The sequence below is a fragment of the Lemur catta genome, chromosome 1 (genome assembly GCF_020740605.2).
Source record: "Lemur catta isolate mLemCat1 chromosome 1, mLemCat1.pri, whole genome shotgun sequence".
NCBI classification, from domain to species: domain Eukaryota; kingdom Metazoa; phylum Chordata; class Mammalia; order Primates; family Lemuridae; genus Lemur; species Lemur catta.
This window is the reverse complement of record NC_059128.1, coordinates 284,043,354-284,069,166: the sequence shown is the minus strand read 5'-3', so window position 1 is coordinate 284,069,166 and position 25,813 is coordinate 284,043,354. Positions and strand designations below refer to the sequence as shown.

At 60.9% G+C, this 25,813-nt stretch overlaps 1 protein-coding gene across 5 annotated transcripts in view; it reads right to left on the bottom strand.

The window, feature by feature from the left end:
• Positions 1–23,363, bottom strand: part of PDXK (pyridoxal kinase) — a 28,969-nt gene extending 5,606 nt beyond the window's left edge. Inside the window, exons 1-10 of one of the 5 annotated variants that reach the window (XM_045540772.1) lie at positions 23,125–23,363; positions 13,891–13,945; positions 10,226–10,330; positions 9,036–9,119; positions 7,171–7,217; positions 4,874–4,959; positions 3,875–3,920; positions 2,988–3,099; positions 1,915–2,051; positions 52–118 (exon numbers count right to left, since the gene is read on the bottom strand). In XM_045540772.1, the coding sequence (XP_045396728.1) occupies positions 52–118; positions 1,915–2,051; positions 2,988–3,099; positions 3,875–3,920; positions 4,874–4,959; positions 7,171–7,217; positions 9,036–9,119; positions 10,226–10,330; positions 13,891–13,945; positions 23,125–23,211 (826 nt within the window). In that variant the 5' untranslated portion in view covers positions 23,212–23,363. Of the gene's footprint in view, positions 1–51; positions 119–1,914; positions 3,100–3,874; positions 3,921–4,873; positions 4,960–7,170; positions 7,218–9,035; positions 9,120–10,225; positions 10,331–13,890; positions 13,946–14,546; positions 14,735–19,189; positions 19,377–23,124 lie in introns of those variants that run through there. The other 4 variants (XM_045540770.1, XM_045540775.1, XM_045540773.1 and 1 more) reach the window with 4 other exon arrangements.
• Positions 23,364–25,813: the final 2,450 nt, after the last annotated feature.

The following is a 25,813-nucleotide window of genomic DNA, read 5'->3' as shown; positions in this document are numbered from 1 at the left end:
CCCGCCCCCTTCCGGGGCACATGGCCACGCGGGCAGCCCCGGCTGGCGTACCTTTTGCACACTGGATGGTCCTCTGCAGGACGTGGTGCATGGCTGATACCGTCTTCTCACAGGCCACCTGCAGGGAGGAGACCTGCTGTGGCCCACCTGGGGCTCCCGTGTGCTCATCGCTGCCCGGAGGGAATTTTCAGGGAACACAAAGACCGTCTGTCCTACCCTCTGAGCCACCAGGGAGCCTCCACCAGCTCACACGCTCCAAACCCTGCGTGGCTGCCGGCTGCTCCACTGGCCAGAGCGCCCCCGGAGAGCTGAGCAGTGGCTGCTATTCAAATAACCAGCTCCTGCCAGGGGCTGCCGCACGCCCTCCACCGCCTGGAGGTAGCAGCTTCCCGAGGAGAGCTCGTGGAATTAATTACGAAGAACCGACAAGGGAAAGAGCCGCTGCCCCAAACTCAGCCAAAGTCATCACTACTCACAGCGTCTCAAAGTCAAAGGCTTAAGGGGCTCAGCAGTGCGGGGGAACTTGCTCCTGACTCCCCAGCCCCAGACTAGTGCAGAGACTTGGCCTTGGAGCCGCGGCACCGAGGCCTGCTCCGGGCACCAGCTGGCGAGTTTCCGCTGTCCTGCACCAAGTGCTGCCAACCACAAGGGGGGGCCGGCCCACCCCACCCTCGAGTGGCGCAGGCGGGGGTGAGACCGTGAGGGGACCACACAATCCCATGACGAGTTTGGGGTCAGCTGCAGGCCTGTCCCACGGGAGGGGAAGGGCTTCAGTCCACACCATTCTATAAACCAGGAAGGAGCCAGAGACTCGGCCTGACTGACTTGCAGGGGGCAGGGCGGGGGTCGCCTGCCCCCAGGGGGACACAGCCCCTCGAGGAGCCCAGCAAAGACAGCACCGGGGAGCCGATTCCAGACCGTGACGTCCCAACTCTCTTCCCCGAGTGTGTCCCAGGTGGAGGTGTCCCTTCCTCCTCTGGCCTCTCCCTCATGCCTGCCCCACCCATGTTCCAAAGGGACGCCAGCCCCCTCCACTGTGCCTGAGCCCACCGTGCTGCACACGGGACACCCGGGGGAGTTTGGCTCAGTGAGCCCCAGGGCTGCGGACGGCAGTGAACGAGGACACATCCGATGGCCAGCTGGTGGGGCCCCAGACAAAAGCAATCTAAGAGGTCACAACGCAACTTTCCTGCACACAGGGCAGAAGGTCACCAGCGACCCAGTGATGTGGCTGTCACGAGACTCCCCGTCCCTGCCATGCCTCGTGCTTAACCGCCTAGCACACGAGAAAGGCCCCGACACCCATGTACCAAACCAGCCTAGCAACAGATCCGCCCTGCCCAGCAGTGCCCGGGCCAGGCGCCGTGTCTCTGTGCAGACGCAGGGAACGGTGGGACAGATGTGGCGCGACCCACAGGGAGATGGGTCTCCACGCCAGTCTGACCCCGACGCCCACCCGGCCCTGCGCCTCCACCTCCCGCCTCCCGGTCCGAAGCCGGCATCCAGGTTCCCAGGCCCTCAAGTCGCTGCAGTGGTTTCGTGTTAGCAAACACGCTGTACTGTGCTGCTCTTCTAGGAGGGGCTCCTAGGTCACCAGGGACGCCACAGCTTGGCACACTCAGTCTGGTGACGTCAGGCAGCAGCACCTGAGCCAGGGTGGGACCCGGTGCGTCCTGAACACGTTGTCCCATGCAAGCCCCCGCACGCAGCCCCCTGACCATCCCACTTCCCACATACGGGAGGGAGGGAGGGGACCCGCGGTGTTGGGGTCTGACTCCGGAGCCCGCGGCCCGGCTGCCGCCCTCCCCACCGGCACTGGGGCCAGCCCTCCCTGCTCAGCCGGGTCCCTCCCCTCCCCCTACCATCGTGACCCGCTCCCTGAGGCACAGGGGTGGCCGTGTGCATGTCACCGACCTTTAGATTGTTGGGGTGCTTGTGTGTCCACGCCAGGAGCATGGCAGCAAAGAGGTCCCCGGTGCCCACAAAGACGGCGTCCACCTTGTGAATGTCCATCCGGATGCGTTCGGTCCCTGTGGAGCCGTCAGGCCTCCCTGGGGGGAGAGGACGGGCAGGGCCACTGGGACCCGAGACTCCACTGCCAGAAGGCCGGCTTCCGCGTCCCTGCTCCTCCCGGCACCGCAGCAGGGAGGCCACATGGGCAGAGCGTGGGCCCTGGTCAGGCGCCCACAGCTTGGAATGTGTGTGGTGACCTCCCCCCCTTCCGAGGGAGAAAGTGACAGGCTGGAACCTCAGAGGGCCACGTGGTCAGGATGGCCCAGGGGACACCAGGCAGCTCCCCAAGAGAGCAACAACAGTGTGAAGAACCAGGAACTACCTGGACGTGCTAAAGAGTGCACGTGTGCGTGTGCAGGTGTGTGTGTGCGTGTACGGGTGTGCTCGAGAGGCTCCGTGCCCACAGGCAGACAGCGCGGCACAGAGACTGCACACGGGACTGCTCTCCGCAGCCCAGGGCTATGAACCCGGGGTCAGTCACTGTCTTTACACGTGACCCCAGCCTCCTGTGTCACGTTCACACTGTCCAGAGAAAATTACCCAGGTGGTGTCTGTACCCTCCAACAATCAGCACGGCCCAGCAGACGCGACCCCAGTGAGGTCAGGGACGGGGACCCGGCTCTGCGGGAGGCCTGGGGACCCAGGGCCACAGAATCCGATTCCAGCCCGTCCACTCAGCTTACTGGGCGGTCCAGGGCGTCTCTCCTGACCCCTGAGAGCCCTAAGTCGGGGCACCACCCCAGGGCTGCGGGCTGGGCTGTGGAGCCCTGGGGTGACCTGCAACACCCCCAGGGCCCCCCAGGTCACGGCAGCCTCTCCTGATCCGTCTGCGTGTGCTCTTCCTCGAGGCCAGCGGGACTTGCTGAATAAGGTGTAACTTTCGTTCTGCTGAACCCGAAACATTCTTGAAGCCTCAAAGGACACCTGAGCGGGCAGGACCAGAGGCGCCAAGGCGCGGGAGGTGGGGCACTCACGCGTCCGCTGGCTGCCCAGCGCGATCAGGTAGTCGCTGCCTCGGGAGGAGGGCAGGTCGGAGCTGGTGATGACCACCGTGTCGGGGCCCATGGCGTGCAGTATGTCCATCACCTGCGGAGCACAGGGAGCCTGTCAGCACCCACTGGCCCACGCCACGCGCAGAGACGATGCTTCCGGACAGGAGCAAGCTACGCGGTCAGCCACTGTCCCCTGCGTCACGAGCCCCCGACGCACTCCCAGGCACAGGTGAGGCTGAAACCAGATGGCCGCACCCCCCCGGCAGCTGGGAAGGGACCCCGGACCCCAGCCCTCCTGGGGTCACCCCGAGATCTGGGAGGAACCCTGAGGGGCTCAAGGGCCTGAGGCCATGAGGTCCCCCCTAGGTAGGTGACCAGAGCGGGCCTCCCCACACCCCTGGGGACCCGGCAGATAAGTCGCCACCCTGCAGCAAGGAGGCCCCGGCCTCTCCCCAGGTCGGCTTTTCTGCGACTCTTTACGGCACGGCTGCCTCGAGCAGCGTGTGTGCCGATTCCGCGGCGCCCTTCGCTCCAGGGCCAAGCGCGGGCAAGGAGTCCCTGTCACACACACCCCACACGTATGTACACCCCTGCAACACAGACACACTCACATACACACACCTCATATACTGCATACACACATGCCTCTCACATGTGCACCCCCCACCCTTCTCACAAACAGCACACATACACACACACCCCACATACACACACATACACCTCACACCCCTCACATACCTCACACACACCACACACACACACACACACACACACACACACACACACACATAGGCGGGGTGCGCGACACCCATCCGGCCGCCTGGCGCCCGGTCCCGCCCGGTCCACCCAGGCCCGGCAGGCGTCCTTACCGCCAACGCCTCCTCCTGGCTGTGGATCTTCCGGCCGCTGAGTAACCTGAGAGACAGGCGGGGACGAGGTGACCCCTCTGCTTGTGTGTGACACTCCCAAAGCCACGGCCGCCGCGGCCCCCCATCCCCACAGGGAACCACCCCAGTGCCTGTGGGCCATCACAGGCCATCGCAGGCAGGGCCAGTGTGACGTGCAGGGGGGTGAGGGGCGGGTCAAGGGAAATCTGAGTTTAAGTGAACTCTCCCACGTGACGGGTCTGGTGGGGCTCCAGACCGTGGTTAACGCCCACACGTGACGACGGTGAGGAGCAGAGGCACACGCCCCGCTTAATGTGCCACAGTGCATGGCACCACTGCCACTCTCGGCACCCGCGGTGAGACGTCACCCCACATGTGGACGGGTCAGGGGATCCCAGGCTCCAGCCCCCCGCCAACGTGCCCAGGAGGTGCAGGCAACAGGGCCCAGCCCCGTTGAGCTGAGCTGCACGGGGGACCCGGCAGCCTCCCGCCCACACGCTGGGACACCAGGGCTGTCCCTTGGGGTCTGAGTCCCCAGTCAGTTGGGTGGGCTCACACACCCACAGGCCTTTCGACAAGTGATACAGGGCAGGTGGGTCCAACACCCCCACCCCGGCCCCGTGGACAGGTCCGGGTGTCAGCTCTCCGACCCAAGGCCTTCCCGGCCGTGTGTGCCCTCGGCTCCCAGGGCGCCCCGTCCCCTGTGTCTCCCCAAAGGGCCCTGCTGTTCCAGAAATCCACTGAGGGCAGCACAGTCATCCCCAGCACCTGCTGCTGCCGCCACTAAAAGCAAGGCTTGGGCCTGGGACAGGTGGGCAGGGGGCTCCCCACCCCACCCCACCCCACCCCAGTGCCAGACCAGGGTGCGACCCTGCTGGCTGGAGCAGGCAGCCCCCAGGGCAGACGTGGAGACATTTCCAGCACGTTCTGCGCAGCTCTGCCTGCTGGGGCTTGACAGTTCAGCCGTGTGAAATTACTTACTCGGCCTCAAACTGGTTGGGGGTGATGATGTCTGCAACCGGCACGACCTTCTCTCTGTACACTGGAAGGAGGTCCTCCGGGACGTACTGGGGACAGAGCAGACAGGGAATGGGGCCGGCTCAGGCTCAGGGCAGGGCGCCAGAGGACACACGCCAAACCCTGCCACGGGGCCCGGACGCTCAGCCGCACAGGCAGTGAGCGCTCCAGGCGAGTCGGAACCGGGAACCCAAAGGGCCCCGACAGGTCCTGCAGGGAGCTCAGAGGGTCTGGGAGGAGGAGGAGGAGGTCCCGGGCCCAGGAGCTCATGTTCCGAAGGACCAGGGACTGGACCGCGAAGGAAGGAAGGAGGGAGAAACGGGAAAACTCCGAGGGGCAGGTAGGAATAGCGGCCCTCGTTACCCTGGGAGGGCCGGGGTACGGGCCGTGCCCATGGGGATCGGGACCCTGACGCGCACGCTCTTCGCAGCTACGGGCCAACGCACCTTGATCTACTCAATTTTTGTCATAAAGTTGTCCAGCAAATGATTCAAAACGACAGTTTTCTTTAGCTATCAGATTAGGAAGCATCCCAAAGCCCAAGTCCACGGTGAGGACACAAGGAATTCTGTTTGCTTTCTGGCACCGGCTGGCTGGCCTGAGTTCCAATCCCTTCCCCTCACTCTGCTCCCAGGAGCCTCCCCTGGGGACCAGCTGTCCCCCACGGACAGACCTCAGCCCCTGGCACTCACAGCACGCAAGCGTCACGTGTCAGCACTGAGGTCGGACAGGTGCAACCCGGACGCCCCAATCCTTGGGCTTCAATCCTTCAGATGTGACCATGACATCAAAAAGAGGCACTTTACAGCCCGATCTTGGGTGGGCAGGCCTGACACACTCCCCTTAACCTCATGAGAAACTTCAGACGCAGGATTACTGCTTGCCTGAGCCTAACTCGCTCACTCATGGTTAGGCTGAGCTCGGCTCTCAGGGAAAACAGATCTGACTGGAGTCGAGGGACAGGCACGTGGCCACACTGCAGTGGCCTCGACTCCTGATGACGCACACAAGTGCCTGCCCCGGGCCCGTGGAGCCCACTGCGGGGAACGAAGGGAGAGGAAGACTGCAAGCTGGGACCCACGGCGAGGGGCGCTGGTGCAGGAACTTTCCAGAAAAGAAGCACAGGACAGCATGGATGGACAGACAGATGCTAAGCAAGCCATGTGGTTAAATGTCACTGATACCCTGACCTCAGCTGCTGACCCAGCGGGCAGGAGGGACACTGGCCCCCATGCAGTGTAGACCGCGGCTGGCCCGGCCTGCTGTGCTCCGTGAACTTACAGCGCGAGCAAATGGACAGACTGAACAACCAGGCCAGGCGCGGTGGCTCCCGCCTGTAATCCTAGCACTCTGGAAGGCCAAGGCCAGTGGATCGCTCAAGGTCAAGAGTTCAAACTGAACAACCACAACGAAGAAAGTGTTTACAGAAATCGTCTGGGTGTTGAACTGCTGAGTTTGAAACCCACAGGCAGGACAGTCTCCGAGTTCCTTCCACCTCTGACACTCTAGGCTTCCGTGTGGGCCACCGGCGAGCCCCCCTCACCTGCCCGCCACGGTCGGGGAGCTCTGGCTGCCGCCGGCTCTTGTACAGCTCGTGAGCTGAGAGTGATTTTACATCTTCAAAGGGGGAGGGAAGAAATGTCAAAGAAAGAATAATTTGACATAAGAAAATGACAGGCAATATGAAGTTCAGCATCTATACATGAAATTTTACCAGAAAGCAGCCAAGCCTGTTTGTTGGCCTGTCGGCCGTGGCTGCCTCTGCGCTACAGCTTAGTAGCTGCACCAGGACGAACGGCCGCAAAGCCTGGAAAACTTACCAACTACCTGGGCATTTACGGGACATTCCCCGCACCTCGCTTCTCCCTCCTGACAAGGCCATGCCTACGCCTGACGGGGCGCCTTGCCAAGGCCAACACTCAGAGAGGTGGCCTCTCCCCGGACTCACACGTCCCCGCCACGAAACTCGCATTTCACTCACTCTAGTTGCGGCCCCAGGGCCGCGTGAAGCAAACGTAAAATCTTACTTGTTGACATCCTTACTGTTATAATTGACAATTTAATTCTAAAAATGTGCATTACGTGAATAGAAATCAATAAATTTCATTTTTCTATTTATGTTTACCTTTAAATTACCCTTGAGATTTTTATTCTGTTTTGGTAACGAAACACTGTGGCCCCAAGGAAAAGTTTCTGACTTTTTTGTGTTCGTCACTGTGTTAACAGAAAGAGCTGCGCTCACCACGCGCAACTTGACTCACCATCGAGCCTTCGCCGTTCCACTTGTCGCCCATGACCGGGTCACACACTGTGGAGACACAAGGCATCTGATCAGCAAAAGCTGCAGCTGATGAGTAACAAACGGTCAGTGGTTTTTTCTTTTTTGGAGACACGGTCTCACTCTGTCGCTCTGGCTAGAGTGCCGTGGTGTCATCACAGCTCACTGCAGCCTCCAACTCCTGGGCTCAAGCGATCCTCCTGCCTCAGCCTCCCGAGCAGCTGCGACTACAGGTGCACACCATACCTGGCTAATTTTTTGTTTCTATTTTTAGTTGCTTGCCTAATTTTTCTATTTTTAGTAGAGACTAAACAGTCTCACTCTTGCTCAGGCTGGTCTCAAACTCCTGACCTCAAGCGATCCTCCCGCCTCAGCATAGGATTACAGCCATGATAATTTAATTCTTTAATATGGTAAAAAGACATATAACATAAACTTTGCCATTTTAACCATTTTTAGCTGCACAGTTCAGGGGCATCATGCACACTCACACCGCTGTGCAACCATCCCCACCACCCACCTCCAAAATCTTCCCACCACCCCAAACTGAAACTCTGTCCCCATTATTCAGTACTAACTCCCCATTCCCCCTCCAGCCTGGCACCCTCTAGGTTACGGCCTGTCTCTACGACTGTGCCTATTCTAGATAATTCCTACAAGGACACTCATGATATTTGCCAATCTGCGTCTGCTTCCTTCGCGGAGCATAATGTCCTCAGGGTTCACCCATGTTGTAAAGTGTCACAATTTCCTTCCTTTTTAAGACCAAATAACATCCCGATATGTGGACAGACCACATTTGGTTTATCCATTCATCCGTCAATGGACACTGGGTTGTTTCCACTTTTAGCTGCTGAGCATGAGTGTGCAGGTGTCTGGTAGAGCAGCTATGTTCAGTCACCTCAGACATACACTTGGATGGAATTGTGGGTCATGTGGCAACTGCCACGTTGAACTTGTTGGGAGCCACCAGCCTGTCTCCAGGCGGCTGCACCGTCTGACATTCCCACCAACAACGCACGCAGGTTCCGATCTCTCCACACTGTCACCCACACGTGTTACCTCCCATGATTTTGGGTATAGCCATCCTAGCTGGTATGAAACGGTATCTCAACATTTCATTTTTAAACTTCATGTACAAAAAAGCTTGGGGAAAAGCATGGGCTCCCATTTTCACTGCTCCTGCAACTTGGCACTTTGAATCTCTCTGTCCAAGATGACTCCGTGCTCCAGTTAATTCCGACCTAGTTTATGATCCCTCGCACCTTCTTCATGAGTGACACCGACAGTACCCTCTGGTCACCCAAGCGAGACCAGCAGCCCCTTTCCTCCTCCTGCCTTGGGTACATCAAGTCCAGGCCTCACGTCATCTGCCCGACAAGCACGTTCCCTTCGCAACAGTCCATGGCGGGCAAAGCAGTGCGTGGGGGCAGCGTGTGCACCAGGAGACCACACCCAGGAAGGGACCTCGTGGGCAAAGTCGGCTGGCGCTGCCTCTTCTCAAGGCCGTTCTACACAGACACCCCCGAGGCTCGGGCCCCCCCCAGTCACTAGCCGTGGATCTGCCTGGGTGTGACGGTGCCTGAGCACCCCCCGCCTTCACACACCGTCACCGCTCCCGACCACGTTTCTGACCCTTCCTCTCGCCCACGCCCCACACAAGATCCCAGGTTCACCTTGCAAGCGTTTCTGAGTGCCCCGCGGGCAGGACACGAAGGACAGGGTGTCGATTAGAAAGGGGGCTGCGCTGTCCCTTCCTGGGGCTCCCAGGCCAGCCCCACTCAAGAAGGTGACAGGCCCAGGGCCGCGAGGCCACAGAGCCAGGCCCCGCCCGGGGCCCGCGCCTACCGTACACAAGCCTGGAGTTCTGCTGCTTCAGCTCCTGCACGATGTCCACCACCATGGCCAGGAACGACTTGTCCCTCGTGTACCCTGGGGAGGGAAACCAGGTCACCCCCGGGGAAGAGGGCACGTACATCGACCCACGGAGAACAGGGGAAATGGGCAGCAGCCAGCCGCTCGAGCACAGAGAGCGGCAGCGGGCCTGGGACCCAGCAGCCGGGTCCAGGCGAGGGTCCCCCCTAGTCTGTAGTCACGGGGGGAGGGGAGGCTCAGTGTGTCCCAAAGAAACGCTGAGTTTTAAAGGAATGGACCCGTGGGTGACAGGTGTATGCGTAACTGTTTCCTTTGTTTACAATTTCCATTTGCTTTCTTTGTTTTTTTGTAGAGATGGGGTCTCACTATTGCCCAGACTGGTCTTGAATTCCTGGCCTCAAGCGATCCTCCCACCTCGGCCTTCCAAAGTGCAGGGATTACAGGTGTGAGCCATCACACCTGGCCTATTTTCCATTTTCTTTTTTCTTCCTTGTTTGTTTTTGTTGAGACAGAGTCTTACGCTGTTGCCCTGGGTAGAGTGCAGTGGTGTCATTGTAGCTTACTGCAACCTCCAACTCCTGGGCTCTAAGCGATCCTCCTGCCTCACCCTCAAAGGTGGCTGGGACTACAGGCGTGCACCACCACACCCAGCTGGGTTTTTTTTTTTTTTCCTTTCTTTTTGGTAGAGACGGGGTCTCATTCTTGCTCAGGCTGGTCTCGAACTCCTAAGCTCAAACGATCTTCCCACCTTGGCCTCCCAGAGTGCTGGGATTACAGGCGTGAGGCAAGGCGCTCGGCCTATTTTCCATTTTCAGAAATTAGTATATGTCACTTTTAGTCATGTGTAAAAATACAAATTGTGGTTATTTTTTTAACTAGGAAGTTGACAAAGGAAACCAATGCACCAGGTGGCAATGTGTCACCTGCCTAAGTGTGACCCCTCCTGCCCCAGGCAACATTCCCAGCACCCCACAGCATTCCCAGTACCAGAACCCCACTGTGGCCGCGGAAGTGGGGGTGATTTAGCCAAGGACGGTCATCACCAGCCCAGGGGGCACGGCATGGCTGAGGGTCCCTAGGACACGCCGAATCCCCCCTGAAGGAGGCAGGGACAGGGGTGAGCCTGAGATGGGGTGCTCTGGGCCCGGCCCCCCGGACCTCACCTGTGAGCACGTAGTCATATTTGTTCACGTTGTTCAGCTTCAGGCCGTCGTACAGCTCGTGGAGTTCATCTGAGTTCAGCACCTGACCCTTCCAGTGAGCGTAGCCTGTCGGCAGAGCAGACCACGTGGGTGTGTGGCCCGTCTCAGCCCTGACGACCACCCATACTCCCGGGGGACAGCCCTTCCCCACGCGCTGGTGCCAGGCCTTGAAGGAGATCACCCAGACGTGGTGCTGTGGCAGGTTCCCAGTACCTGTCCTTGGGGGATGGGGCAGGTCCCCAATACCTGTCCGTGGGGGAACCTCAAAGCCCCTGAAAGGATACCTGCTTCCCCACTGCTGGGAGCCTTATCACTGCCACCAGCAGTGCCCACCCTCCGCCGTCGGTTCCTGCCGGAAGGAACCCAGCACAGGCACTCAGCCCCCCAGGCCGGCGGGACCTGAGTCCTATTTCCTGACGAATCCTCCATCCACCTCATCCGACTTAGGGAAAAACAGAGGCCAAGCGAGTGGCTCCTCTGGCAGCCCAGGGGCCCTGGTGCCCCCCTCACACCTCAGCCTGCCAGGGAGTCCAGGCCAGGTCTGGGCCCTTGTGCGTGTCCCTCACTGGCACCTGTCCCCAGCCTTCTCAGGCTCTGAGGCTCCCTGTGCCCACACCAGCCACTCCTCCGCTGTGACGACCAGGGGGCATACCGGCTGGTCACCTGCCACCCCCTGCACCACCACCCCCCACATTCCAGGAACCACGTACAGGCCCTTCCCAGCACCCTCAGGCCTGGGATCTGGGGGTGGGAAGCTCCAGAAACCCTGTGCAGCAGCCCAGCCCCTGAAGCATGTGGCTCTCCAGCCTGGCTGCCCTGGGGGCAGCTCCAGGTGTGGAAACTGAACAGGGTGTGGTGTGGCCTCTGGGGACGGGAGGCGGGGACAGGCAGACACAGGTGGGCAGCCTGAGGCAGGGTCAACGCCATACACCCACTCCTGTCCGGGAGTCTGGAATTCTGGCAGGTCCAGGTAGAAGCCGCCTATGTGACCAGCCCCAGAGACAACCTGGGGCACTGAGCCTCCGCGGAGCTCCCGGAGGACCCCACCCCACATGCGCCATCACAGCTGCGCTGGGGGATCAGGCGCAACCTGAGAGCCCCCCCCCAACTCCTAGGTGTATCGTGGACAGAAACAACAGCACGTCTACAAAACATGCAGACGCACGTCCACAGCAGCACAATTCACAGTGGCCAGGAAGTGGAAACCACCCAGATGTCCCCGGGGCCACCTGCTGACCAGGGTACGTGAGTTTGTGGTGAACTCGAATAGCAGTCATGTGCAGTGTGAGCCGCGTCCTGGGCACGCACAGCAGGGCCACATGGCGGAAGGAGCACGCACGGGGCCTCACCAGGCGGCCCGAGGAGCACAGCCCTGGGCCAAGGCACTCACGAGTGGAACCGCTGGGGAGTGGAACCCCACAGGGTGGCCACAGGTCCTTCCTGCCCACAGACAGGCCTTGCTCCGTGCTCCCGGGGGGCCAGCGCCGTAAAGAACAAGGTGCCTCCAGCTTTCCCGTGAAAACATCCGGCACTTCCTGGTTTGCAGCCCAGGACCCTGCCCTGCGGAATCTGCGGAACAAAGCGTTCGCTGTTCTGCTCGCTGTGCTGCTCGCCGAGAGCGACAGGCCCTGCTCTGGCCTGCGGCAGGGGGGCAGGCTGGGGGCCGCTGAGTTCTGTCCTAACCACAGCTCCTGTGGCTCCCAGATGCCACACGGGGCACGGGCGGGTTTCAGACTCACCAGCCTCACTTCCCAGCAGCACAGTGCAGGCAGGTTTGGGGGGACCCAGTGAAAGGGGCCCCAGAGGCATCCTGGGGGACCACCCCGGAAGCCACCTGAGCCCCTGGGCCAGGTGCAGGCTCCCCAGCCACAGACAAGGCTGCCCGGGGCTCCCCAGCCAGGGGGGCCTGCACGGCACCGGGAGGAGGCCAGAGGGGCAGGCTCTTCTCCACACTGGGGGGCTCTCCCAGGAGCCACAAAGGTGGTCCCCACTAGAAGGGAAGCCCCCACCCCTGTAACCGTGCTTGGTACCTGAGGGGCTCCCAAGCTCTTGGGGGGGCCTGGTCTCCACCCGTTCCCTCCTGGGGCAGGCCTTTCTGTCTCTGACCCCTCAGGACTGAGAAGCTTCCTCGGGAGCCCCCAGGGCCCCTCCCCTCATCCTGGAGGGGGAGGGCAGCTGATCACAGCACCACACAATCCTCAGAAATAAACTTAATTCACCGTCCAAGCCTGTTTGGCTCATTTACTTAAAAATAAATTGGGGGGGGCCGGGCGCGGTGGCTCACGCCTATAATCCTAGCAATCTGGGAGGCCGAGGTGGGAGATTGCTCAAGGTCAGGAGTTCCAGACCAACCTGAGCAAGAGCGAGGCCCCCATCTCTACTAAAAATAGAAAGAAATGATCTGGACAGCTAAAAATATATATAGAAAAAAAAATTAGCCGGGCATGGTGGCGCATGCCTATAGTCCCAGCTACTTCGGAGGCTGAGGCAGGAGGGTTGCTTGAGCCCAGGAGTCTGCGGTTGCTGTGAGCTAGGCTGACGCCACGGCACTCACTCTAGCCTGGGCAACAGAGCGAGACTCTGTCTCCAAAAAAAAATAAATAATTTGGGGGGTCAGAGCAGACAAGGCGAACATATGGGTCTCAGGGAGGTTCCCAGGGGGACTAAGCTTCTTGGGACTTCTCCAAATTTCACAGCACCCGGCACGCACAGCAAGCAAGGGCAGGAGAGGACTCCTGGTGACACTGGGGCCTTTTCATCTTAGCCGGGCACCTCATTCTTTCCTCTCAATTTGTAATTTGTAATAAACGCCCTCCCCTAGGAGGAGCACATCCAGGAGAATTACAGAAATCCTCCTGAGCACGAGGGCCGGGGCCGCCCCCCCCCCTGCGAACCCTGCTGGAGCTCTGCCAGGCTGTTTCTGGAATGTTCTGTGCCCCTGGGGTTCCGGCTGGGCTCAGTGCGATTTCAGGAGAGGTGACGTGGAGTGTTGCAAAGAACTGAATGGCTCTGTTCTCCTGCCAACGGGACAGCGGGGGGCAGAGCAGACACCTCCCACCTCGGCTCCCGGGGGGTGGGGGGGGCCGGGGGGAGCCCGGCACCCACTCCTGACACTCAGGGCCTCCTGAGGACAGCGACCCTCCACTGTGAGCCAACGGGACCCTCAACCGAGTCCCGAGCGCTGAGACAGACATATGCAAGCCCCGCAGCACCGGCGTCTACCACCTACACATCCACCAGCAGAACAGGCACGCGGGGCAGCCTCCTCCGGCACCGAGGCGTCACCCTGGTGGGCCGGGGTGAACAGGCATGCCACACGGCAGGCAACGGCAGCGACACGGCTGCGTCCGAGCATTTTGTGCAACTGACCCACTGAGCTCTGGAAACCTTAGGTGGGTGCCAGGATCACCGTCCTGTCTCAGAGAAGGAATCTCAGGTGTCGAGAGGTTCCAACACCTGCTCCGGGTCACGCGGCTCCAAAGCAGCTCTCGCTCTGCGACCAGGCAGACCCGGGCCCTGCACCCCGATGTGCTGTGCGGGCCCTACAAGGAGCGTCACCTCGGGGCTCCATTTCCCTTCCACACGCGGGGTCCCGGCCCACACTCACTTCCGCGCTGCTGCCTTACCTGTGTGGTTGGAAAACTGGACGGAGTTCACCGCATCGATCTCAAAGCCCAGCACCTGCAAGACACAGAAGGAACAGGTGTCGGAGAGCCAAGTCTGGGGTCCCGTTAACCCACAGCAGGTGCCCAGAAGAGGGGAGTGACCAAGGCGGGGCCAGTGCCGGGGTACACAGCACGGGGAGCAGGAGGCTCTCCCAAGCCAGACTCGACATTTGCACTTTCGGGGCCACTGGTGCCTGGAGATGGGCACCAACCGGCCCTAAGGATCGAGACCTGGAGGTTACCGCCCAGCCTGCTGGAACTCAACGGACACGTGCTTCGCGGATCATTCTGGAAATCCCACCAAAAGAAAGTGCTCAGGGAAACTAGCGCAGCGTGTCTGTCCAGACACCTCGCAAGGCCATCTTCGCTGTGCGAACGTGGGTCCCGGCCCCCATCCCGAGGGAGCCGGTCACTGCCTCCCTGGGCACCTGCTCAAGACTGCGCGCACGTGAGGCTCAGAGAGGGAGGGGGACGGGAACCGAGGGCAGCAGTGGCCGCGTGGCCACCTTCCCACATCTCCAGGCAGTGGCTCGGGCGTCCTCAGCTCCTCCTGTGTGCCGACAACCTCCCAAACCCTCTCTCTCCACCTGAACCACCAAACGCGGTCCGAGCCCCACCTTAGCATCAAACGCAGGCAGCTCTGCCTCTGCTGTGGGCGGTCAGGGCAGCGGCTGCCCCTGGAGGAGGATGGGTGGGGCTTCCGGGTGTGGGTCGCAGCCTATTCCCCCAGTGGGTGGTGGTCACGCCGTGGCCATTCACCGAGCTCTACACTTACGATCTGCATTCACCAGGGTCTCTCTTGGTGAATACCTTTAAGCCAGCGTTATCACTAAAATAATGAGACAAAAATTAGCAGTCTCACTAAACTAAAAAGTTAAAATTGGCACTTTGCAAATTCACTTGCCTGATTCCGTGGCCTCCTATTCACAGATAGTTTGCAGTATTTCAAATCTCTTAAAATTCTAATCAACGCTGAAGAAACAGATTTTAAGCAGCAATGACACAAATCCTGAAAATCCTGCCAAAATATTCTGCCCCGCTGCTTCTGGATGTGTAGATAATTAATCCCTTGGGGCTGGCAATCGTATCTGGGAATGAAGTCGCTATTTTCTGCTTCTAAATGAGAGACAGAATGCTAAGCCCCTGGGCTGGCGTCTCCATTTCAAATACCGCCATCAAAAGCAGCTTGTTAATGGGTCTTGCAGGCTGGTTTGGACGTTTCCAGAGTGTTCCTACCACACCGCATGTGCAAACAGGCGCCACTCGGAAGGCAAGTGGATGCCGGCAGGCGGAGAGCCCAGACTGGAGCTTGTGACCCCAGAGAACGGGGTCCCCTGGTGTCAAACTCGTCCTCCAGCCAAACTCACCCTCCTGTGCCCGGCCCTGTGACATGGGGCCAGGAGGGAGGGGAGAAACTGGAGGGGGGAGGGAAGGACCCGGCTAAGGCCAGCCGGCTCTGCCACCGCGTCACTCCTCAGCAATAATCTTCCCTGGGCTCTTCCTCTCTGGGCGGTGACAGTTCCTTCCCACAGTGGCACTGAACCCACTCTGTGGCTTTCCCGCCACTCACAGGATTCCTCTTGACATCCCCCAAAGACCCCTGAGCACAAGGCAGCTGGCGCCCCCTGCCCCAGCTCTAAGTTCTAAGTACCCAACCTCGTCCCTTTCACCCATGGTCAGCTGCCTAAGGCAGATGCCTCCTTCCGGTATCTTCCTGCTCTCTTTTTCTAAGAGAAGAGGTCTTGCTCTGTCCCCCAGGCTGGAGAGCAGAGCTCGATCACAGCTCCCTGCAGCCTCCAATCCTGGGCTCAAGCGATCCTCCTGCCTCAGCCTCCCGGGTAGCTGGGACCACAGGTGGGTGCCACAACGCCCTGCTAGTTCTTAAATTTTCTTTGTAGAGTCAGGGTCTCCAGATGTTGCTCATGCTGGTCTTGAACTCCTGGCCTCCGTGGTCCTCCTGCATCAGCCTCCCAAAGTGCCGGGATTGCACATGTTCCCTTCCGTCTCCTCCTTTCTCCTGACACCTGGCTCAACAACCGTCTGCCATTAAGCTACGTTAATGTGACTGCTCTGGTTTCTGTTTCGGGGCTGGACCCTGTCTGATCCGCCCCAACACGGAGAGCGGCTGGGTCCTCCCCGGGGCTCACCTCCCGCCCAGGCGGCAGGGCAGACCAAGTGCCCGCCCTGCCCAGCCTGCGCATGAGCCACCTTAAATGGGAACAGAGCAGGGTGCCCTGGGGCCCTACTGACCGTCAGGGCCACCTCGGGCCACTTTAGGGACAGCTGCGGGATGTGCTTTCCTGGGGGAGAAACACCTGGTTTTACGGTAAACCTCATACCCAAAATAGACTGCGGGGCTCCCGCGGCAGGGAGAACTCTGAGAGTGACCTTCAGTGGTCCTCAGTCACCCTGTGTCCCCCCTGGAGTGTGGGTGGAACCTGCCACTGTGCTCTCCCCCACGGTGACGGTGACGCTGTTGTCCAGGAGTCTGACTATTCGAGCCCTCGTTGTCCCAGGCTGGCGGGCAGAGGGACATCAGAGAGAGCGGAAGAGAGAGGAGGACTCAGGGAACCGCCGCGGGCTTTGAGGGCGGCAGGTGTGGGGTCGGCGTTACACGCAGCCAGAATCAAAGCCCGAGTCACGAAACTGACACAGATGACAGTGAAAGCAAACACCATAAACACCCTGGCCGCCCACATCCCATTAGCCTGCTGCAGCCTCCCGCCACCCACACTCTCGGCCAGTCGTCCCTGGGATCCGTCCGGTGGACACGCACGGCGGGGCCCCCGCATCACGCCCCACGCATCGCGCCCTGCCTCCCCCTGCCGGCTCCCACTCAGTCCCCCGGACACTGGCGGCACACGCAGTACATCAGCCCCCACCCACACCGCAGCACACAGCCGCCCAAACTCCCCCCGGTGCCCCATCGCTGCTGGACGGCACACGGCAGGCAGGTTTAACTCCGGCTCTCTCCATTCCTGTGACGGTCTCAACTGGCCTCGGTGCCACCACCCTGCCCCTGCCCCCCACGTGCGCTCCCCACCCGACCTCCAGACATACTCTCTAAACCCCAGCCTTTGGGGGGCTGCTGCTGCCCTGGGGTGATGCCCAGCGCTCCCCCGCCGCACGTCCTACTGCCACGGCCCGATGCCGCCACCCAGCCTCACCCCCACCGTCCCGTGGATTCCACGCTGGGGCTGCAGGGCCACTGGCCACTCTCTGAACCCCTAGAAAGCTCTAAAACCTCTGCCTTGTCAGCCTCCCTCCCTGCTCAACTCTTTCCCCAGACTGTTTTTCTTTTAGCCTTCGTGACTCTGCTGAAAACCTTGCCCTGAGGCCTTGCTTCAGCGCTCCAGACCGTGGGTGGGATTCTTAGGGGCTCCCTGCCTTCCCACGTGCCTCTGACGAACGCCGGCCCCAGCCCAAGCCCCCCGCCTCGGGCTCCGCTGGCAGACCCACTCCTGATACGGAACAGACCAGCGTGTCCGCCGGGGAGTCTGGTGGGCAGAGCTGCCGGTCACCACCCAGTAATCTGCCTCTCCCAGCTGCGACCCCAAGGTCACCACGTAAGGGGAACTAAGGGGTAGGAATGCTGGGAGCTCAGAGGTGGGGAGTGCGGGGCTGAGAAGCGCCCCTGCAGGTCATGGCCAAAGCAAGGCTTTGCTTGTCAACGCACATCAGTGCACGTGGCAGGGACTCCCTGACCCGCTGCAGGAAGAGACAGGCAGGCTGCGCCCCCCGTGGTCCCAACAATCCCAGGCAGAGCCTGGGCTGGGGGACGGCTGAGAGAAGGCTCCAGCTTCTTCCCCACCCCCTACTGTGCAGGGCTGTCACCAGCGCACCTAGGGAGGGCGCTTCCACTGCAGGAACAGCGTAAACAAGGATGCAGAACTGCTCTCCCTCCCGACCGCCTTCTCCCTGCCACCCACAGGGCACGCATGTCCTCCTCCCAGACACCCCTCAGTCCATCCCTCCACGCAGACGGTGCTGCGTGCCGGGGGTGGCTGCCCTGGGTGGGTGGCGTGCGCCCCCAGAGGCCACATGCCTGCCTGAGTTGCTGCATCATCAGCCCACCGCTCACAGTGAGGCAGACACAGCAAGACTCCGCTCAGTGATCCGCCCTCCTCTGCGGAGGCAGAGTGACTCAGAACAGCAGGAAGAGGGAAGCTCTGGAACATTCCAGTGCAGTTCTCCACCCCAGCTAGACCGCAGGCTCAGGCATTCCAGGGGACAGAGGGTGCCTGCTGCTCAGCATTCCAGGTGTCATCTGCCCTAAGGAATCCTCACTGTGGCTCACTCAGCAAGACCTTAGCCACTTTCATAGAAAATTGCAATTAGGAAAGGGGGAGGGAAGAGCGTCACGTGACTGCTGTCGTCCTGCTCAACTCTTTCCCCACCAGCTACCAGGCAGCCCCACAACTCAGCTCAACCACCTCCTGCATCCTCTGACCTCCCAGGGGAACTTCCATGGAAACAGTCCTGTGTGCCCCAAAGCAGCCTCCCACCTGCACCTGTGCCTGCACCCTCGCCTTGGCGCCACACCTCGGGCCCCATCACCTCCACCCCTGCTCTGCTCACAGCACAGGGACACCCAGCCCATTTCTGGGCTCCCGGTGCCAGGCAGGCCCCACACGGGAACACAAACCCCAGGAGAAGGCAGAGCTCACAGCTGGCTCAGAAGTGGGAAAGAGATCGAAAAATGGGACCAGTAAGTTTTTGCTTTTCTCTGTGACGGCCAGAGAGGAATAACAGAAACTCAGTCCCAAACTAAGAGAGTTAGAAAAGTAAGAAAACAACCAGTTCTGTTCCTTCTTGGAGAAATACCCAACAACGCCTGCGTTTCTAGGATTGGGATACCTTCTGGCTCAGACCCTGGGGCTGGCCAAGGCCAGAGAGAAAGAGGGAGAATTCCAACTAGACGGCAGGGAAGCAAGGAGACCAATGCAGCCTGGGAGCACGAGGGGGTCCCGAGGACCCTCAGAAGCTTCCCGACCTGGGGCACCACCTCCGGGGAGGCGAACGAGGGCCGCCCTGGGCAGGGGGGAGGTGCACTTCTCAGCACCAGCTCTCTAGCAGTGCTGGCAAATGCATGTCACCTTGAAAAACATTAAGGCAAAAACTATGTCTTTTAAAGGGCAGGGTGACATTCTTCCAGTATCTTCCAAATGCAGCTCTGGAGAAGCACAAGGCCCTTTCTATCCAAGCAATTCTAAGAAAAACGTAATGATTTTCCAAAAGGCGGAGTGTTTTAACCACTTACCCAAAATAATCCTGAGACCAACACTGCATCTCTGAAGACCACCTTGCAGCTCAGGGGATTCTTAAAGGTTAGAGGTTGGAAAGCAGGTCCTTAGCCCGAGCAAGCCCCCTGGGACCCCATCGTGAGTCTAGGAGAGCCAGGGGTGACTCGCCCACCAGGTCCCCATAGCTCTGTGGCTTCTGCTCCTGTCGGGAGCAGCGCAGCCAAGTGAACCAGCGGGACCTTCAACCTCTGCCCTAGATACTTTTGCCAACGTCACTCAGCAGGTGGGAGTCAGAGCAGGTGTTAAAGCCCAGGTTTCCAGGCCAGGGGCCCACCCCTGCCTCTTCCTGCAGGGTGCTCGAGCCCCAGCAAACAGGCGTGGCTCGGATGTCTGGGGTCCGCTCCTGCAGCAATGGGCAAGGACAGCCAAAGGAGGAGGCTCACTGCCACAGGCCCCAAACCGAGCCGTCCTTACAGCACCTTCTAGTGGGGGCGGGGGGCCGTGGTCTTGCTTTCTAGTTGTGGCAACACGGTATTTAAGTGGGTTTTGAGCTAAGGTCAGGTTCTCAGAGCCCTGGAATCCAATAACTTAATGTCCAATGGGCAGGGCCTCCTCCTGCTGCCATGAATGACCCTGTGGGCTACCCCTGCACTGTGATCCTCCCGCTCGGGGCCCGCGGGTGTCTGGTCTGGGGTGGCTGCTCCAGAGGCTAAGGGAAGGACAGGGCTGTCAACGCTGCCAGCGGGAAGCTGCCAGCTACCCTCCTGGACACGCCGTTGTCAGGACTCGTTCCACTCCCACTCGGGGCGCTGGCAGCCTTGGACAGCACCCGCTGCCACTCTCAGGAGACCCTCTCGCCACCCAGCTTGGTGGGAGGCACACGCTCCATGGCCGTGCGGGCAGTGTGGAGACTCACAGCTGTGCTGCCCCCCATGTCCAACAAGGACAGCTTGATGTCATCAACTTCTGACTGGGCCTTTAGTTAAGCCCTAAATTTAGGCCACTTTCAAATTTCTCTGAAGGCGCCTTAAGACCCACAGTGGACTGAATGGTATTGCTCGCCTGGAACCTGTGACAGGACAGTATGTGGAAAAGGGTCTTTGCAGATGTGATTAAGTTAAAGATTCTAAGACGAGATCACCCTAGATTACCCGGGTGGGCCCTGAATCCCATGACAAGTGTCCTCCTAAGGAGAGAAGACATGGAGGGGAAGGCCATGGGAAGACAGAGACTGGAGTGATGCAGCCACAAGCCCAGGAACAGCTGGGGCCACCAGGGGCTGGAAATGGCTGTGGTGGGCAGCCCAGGAGCCGGCCCTGTCCACACCTTGACCTCAGACTTCCGGCCTCCAGACCATGAGGGACAGATTTCTGCTGTTCTAAGCCACCCATTCGTGGAACTTCATATGGCAGTCCTGGCAAACTAACACCGCACCCTAAGGGTCACGTTCCGTGTTTTCACCGCAGCGGGAAGCAGGGGGCAGGGAGGCTGCCCCGAGGGGCCTGCAGAACGCAGGCTCTCCACAGATGCAGAAGGCCACTCGCAAGAACCAAAGCTGCCACCCAGGAAGGACCAGAGGCTTTCTTCTCCCAGGAGGGACAGTCCCAGCAGGGTTTGTGGGGGGGCGGGGGACACCAGGCGGGCCACACTGCACTCCATCCATTCCTTTTGTTCTTCTCCCACCTGGAATCCAAGCCAAAGCAGCAGGGAAGCCCCCGCCCCAGACGCATCACGAGGCCTGTTTGTCCTTGATACAGGCCTGACCTTGTCCCCTTGCCCTGCAGACCCCGCGCCTGGCCCTCCTTGCTCTCTGCAAACTCCAGCCTGTGCTGCCGGACGCTGCTTCTCCTGCCCACACTGGTCATGCTAACATGTCCCCTTCCGCCAGTGAAATGTACCTTGGACTCAGGTCCAGAGACAAAATCCAAACACAGGGTCCAGGTTCCACTGCCTTCCCTTTGGTACAATGTTTTTCTCAGCCCAGCCCAGGGCAGTGGGGGCCGCAGAGGGAGACTGAGAGTGGTGTGCTCGGAGGGTCTTGCAGAAAGCAGTGGGGTGGACATCTCTGAAGCCCAGATGTCAGGCTGCCAGTCGGGACAGCAGGCTCGGGCTGAGCCCAGCACAAAGGCCATGAGAAACCCTGGCACCCTCTGCTGACAGAGACGGGGCCTGGCTTGCAGGTGAGGCCCAGCGGGGCTCAGAAACCGGCGCCAGGTCCCTCGGCCGAGCTCCAGGACGAGGGATGTCTACTTTAAGGCAGGAAGCACACACCCAGGTCAGCCCCCACACTCGGCCCTCCAGCACCCCCCACATGCCATGCCCCTGGGGCAATCTCTGGTCTCTTTCCAGGCAGCATTAGGGCAAATCTCTGAGGCCCAGCCAGACCTTCCATTCTCCCCACTGTTCTTTCTTCAGATGCAGCCACGTGAATGAGCCTTTACAGTCCCAAGCTGCACACTGTCAATCAAAGTTAAGACCCGCCCCCCCCAGCAGCTTGGGACAAGACCCTGTGCAGCAGGGTGCCAGGGAGACCCCAGGGAGAACAGCAGCTCCATCCATGGGAGGCCCTGCCCCAGGCAGGTCACCAGGAGGACCCCTGTTTTTGAGTAGCTGGAAGTTTGGAAACCAGGGACATTGCTAGAGGACCCAGGGTGAGCCAAGAAAGGGAACAGTTTGCCCAAGGAAGGGAGAAAGGAGGAGCAGCAGGTGGACGGGGAGGAGGGACCCGCACACTTCTGCCATCCAGGCAGTGAGCTGAAGCTGTTCTCAGAGCCGCCGGTCCCAGCCTCCCTGCCGCTCCTGCTTCAGGAACCCCGAACCTTTCTTCCCGAGCACAATCCCACCTCCTCGGTGACCCTGCCCACACAGTCCTCTAGCTGTGGTTACCTCCCCTCCCCACACCCCAGCCTGGGCTGAGGGACAGGTGTGACTGCCCCGTGCAGGGTCTGCCCCTGCCGTACATGCTCCCTAGCTCAGGGACCAGACCAAAGGGGGCAAGAGGGTCCCTCCTCCTGGCTAGGCCTGCCCAGCCCTCCCGCTGCCCAAAGGGCAAGGAAGTGCCCAATGCCCTGGTTCTGCCTCTGGCCAGCGGACATCTACTGCACCCAGGCCTCCTCCTGCCCAGCCAAGGGCCATCCAGCTACAATGAGGAAGCCGTGAGCTCCTCGCTAAGGGCAGGTGGGACAGCAGGAGGACCTGTTGGCAAGGCAAGATAAGGCTTTCCAAGGACAGCTTCCTCAGCCACAGAGCACAGTCCTGAGCTGTCTCTGGAATTCTTTGCAGAGTGCACGCTTGTGAGGGGTGGGGGGCTTCTCTGCCAGGGGTGCAGCACACCCTTCCCTCTCACCGCCCCCTGGAGTGGGCACCATGGCCTCACTGTCAGTCACCTTACTCAGGCCTCCTGACCCACGTGGGCCAGGTACGGAACCCTGGGGCCCCAGCAGGTGAGCACGCAAACACCTGCGGTCACCGCGCCCGCCCTCGCTCCAGACTCTCTGCGCTCCAGCGGGGCATCCCGGGGGCGACTCCTCGATGCCCCCCCCGGGCCTGCCGCATTTGCTCGCCCCCTGGAAGCCCCCGTCCGCAGCTGGCCCGGCTGGCAGGAAGGGGCAGGGACCGGTAGGAGCCAGAGACTGCGCCACATCTCCTGCTCGGGGGCTCCTCCTCCCTGAGCACCCCCCCACCCCCGACGCTGGGACCAATCCCACTCCCGGGGGCCCACCGGGTGCTCAGCCCCGCTTCCGCCCCCGCAAACCGGGCGGACGCGGGAGGCACAGCCCAGCGCCTGCCTCCCCGGCGCCCCGCGCACCCCGAGCGCAGGCTCGCCTGGGGTGGCCCGGGCAAGGTCACGAGGAGACCGGCTGCGGCCACCACGCCGCGGGCCCGCACGGCGGGCGCGGGGACGCCCGGGCGCGTTACGTAAGGCCGGGCGGCGGGTCGCAGCGGCGCGTACCTGCAGCGGGAACGTGGCCGCCCGGTTGCCCACGTAGCCGCGGACGACGTGGCTCTGGATGGAGAGCACCCGGCACTCCTCCTCCATGCCGGGCCTGCCGCGGCGGCGCGGGGCCGGGCGCGGGTCACGGGCTCCGCCGCGCGCTCTGACTCGGCTCGGGCTTGGCGCGGCTCCCGCTCGGCGCAGGCGCTCGGCTCGGACGCCAGGCCGCCTCCCCCTGACCTCCGCCCGCGGCTCCGCACCCGAGTCCCGCGCGGCGCCGGGGCGGGCTGGGGGCGGGGACAGCCGCGCAAGCCCCGCCCCGCCCCTGGAGAGGAACCGGGAAGAACCAGCTGGGCCTCCGTGACCCGGGGCGCTCTTTCTGCGCTCGGGCACGCGGGCGGGAGCGGCCACCCCCGGAACGCTGGGTCTGTACTTTCATCTTGTCCCGCAGGACGCTGCTGCGGCGCCGAGCATTCATTCATTCACTCATTCATTCAACACACGTGGCCGGCCGGGGCCCTGCGCCCTGCGGGAGACGCGGGGGCCGGCGCCACGCCCTGCCCTCCCTCCGGCGTGGCCCTCGGGGCTCAGCGGGACGAGAACTCGCCCAGCACGCGGAGCCCGAGAGTGGGCGCGGACACAGCGCGGAAGTGAGCCGTCCCCGCCCGCGCTGCGCCCTCCCTGCCCGGCGCCCACCCGGGGGCCTCAGGGCGACCGCGTTCGGCCGCCTGCGGACCCAGAGCCTGCACCCGGCCCACGCCCGCTCCTCGAGGCAGGCCGCCCGGCCGTCACCGCGTGGGACGCGCAAGCTCTTGGGGCACGGGGCCCAGTCTCGCCCAGGCGGGCCGCTGGACATCTCCGCGGGCCGGGACACCTCTGAGGACCCCGAGTGCCCCCTCCGTTGGCGTGGCCTGCAGAGGCACCCAGCCCTGGCCACCTGCCCGGCCCTCCAGCCACAGGTGTCCCAGGGCTGGGCCACATGTCGGGCCCCACCCCCGCCGGTTCTGCCAGCCCTCAGGGACAAACCCAACCGGTGGAGGCCCAGCCCCTGCCCTCGCCTTGGCTGATGCACTTCCTGCCCTTCCCTGAGCCACCCAGGGAGCTGAACCCTCCCTTGGTTCTGGACCTACAGACGTGGTGATTTGGGTCCCTGGTGCTGGGGAGTCTGTGCAGGACATTGCCACCACCGAGGTCCAGATCTTAAAGAGGAAGTACACTGAAATTAGTAATAACTAATTGAGGATTAACAATAGCTAACACTTAAGTGGGGTGCAGTGGCCGGCACCTGTAGTCCCAGCTACCTGGGAGGCTGAAGGATCACTTGAGCCCAGGAGTTCAAGTTCAGCCTGGGCAACAAAGGGAGACTCTGTCTCGATAATAATAATAGCAACAATAGCTAACATTTATTGAGTGCTTACTATGTGCCGAGAACGTTTCATGCATTAACACATTGAACCTTCACAACCGTCCTGTAAGGTGGGAGTCCATCTCATCTTACAGGTAAGGAAACCCAGGATGAGAAGCTAGAGGTTACAGAGTTGGTGACAAGTGTTGGGTGAGCCCCAAGAACCCATAGTGGCAAGCAGCGCCACCCACTGCCCTTACTGACCTTTTGTTGTCCTGCTCGGTGAGGTCATCCGCCCTTGGCTCTTGGGAGGGTCTGATATCCATCTCCTCCTGTGCAGGTGATTGCATTTCTCCCACCTTGGTCTGTCACCCATGGTCCTCTCCTCACCCACTGGGCAAACCCCATAAGCACCCTCCCCCATCCTTAGCCCCCACCCACCACACCCCTGGCCCAGGTACATCCAAAGCACTAAGAGGAAAGAACAGAGGAGGTGGGGAAGGGGGCTGGCCGGCCTCCAGGCCTGTGGGCTCTGGACCCTCCTCCCCCTCAACACAGGGCCCGGGTACCCGAGGTCAAAATGCTGAAAATGACATTTTGGTGAAAACTCTTTTGCTCTTAGTTTCTTGGGCTTTTCAAAGATTAGGTTCCCCATTCGCAGCTATCGGGCAGATGCCCAGTACCCGGTTCTCAGACTGGAGTCACCCCGGGGGAACCTGATGCTCACACTGGGGCCAGCCCTGTGTCACCTCACTGGGCGTGACCCTGAGCACCCGTTAGCTCTCCAGGTGCTGGCAAGACCCACCCAACAGTGAAAGCCGCTGTTCAGGCAGATGAGTTAATTGGGCATTTTTATGAGCACATGTTACATGACACGTTAGAGTTACCGCCATCTGAGTGCGGGTGGCAGGTGATACAGTATGTCTTTCAAGGGTGGTGAACCTCAGAAAATGCTGTGATTATGGTGACCGTATGTCACATGATCAGCAGTATTTTTCAAAAGCTCTCCATTTGGACCCCGTGATGGACATGACTGTGTGTACGTAAATTTCCATCTACGCCCTGGCGGCACTAGACGTGCCCTAATCAGGAGACCACACCCACAGGAATTCTGGCTTAGAAATCATGCGGGATTTGTGTTTGGCTGAAAGTTTGAACAGTGTCTTAGTTCCCTGGGCTGCTACAGCAAATTCCTGTGGGCTTGAACACAGAAATTTCTCACTGTTCCAGAGGCTTGAAGTCTAAGTGAAGGCACCAGAGATTCAGTTCCTGGTGAGGACCCTCGCCCCGGTTCATAGATGCCGCCTTCCTGTGGGGTCTTCACATGACCCCCCTCTGTGAGTGGGCCTGAAGAGAGCGCGC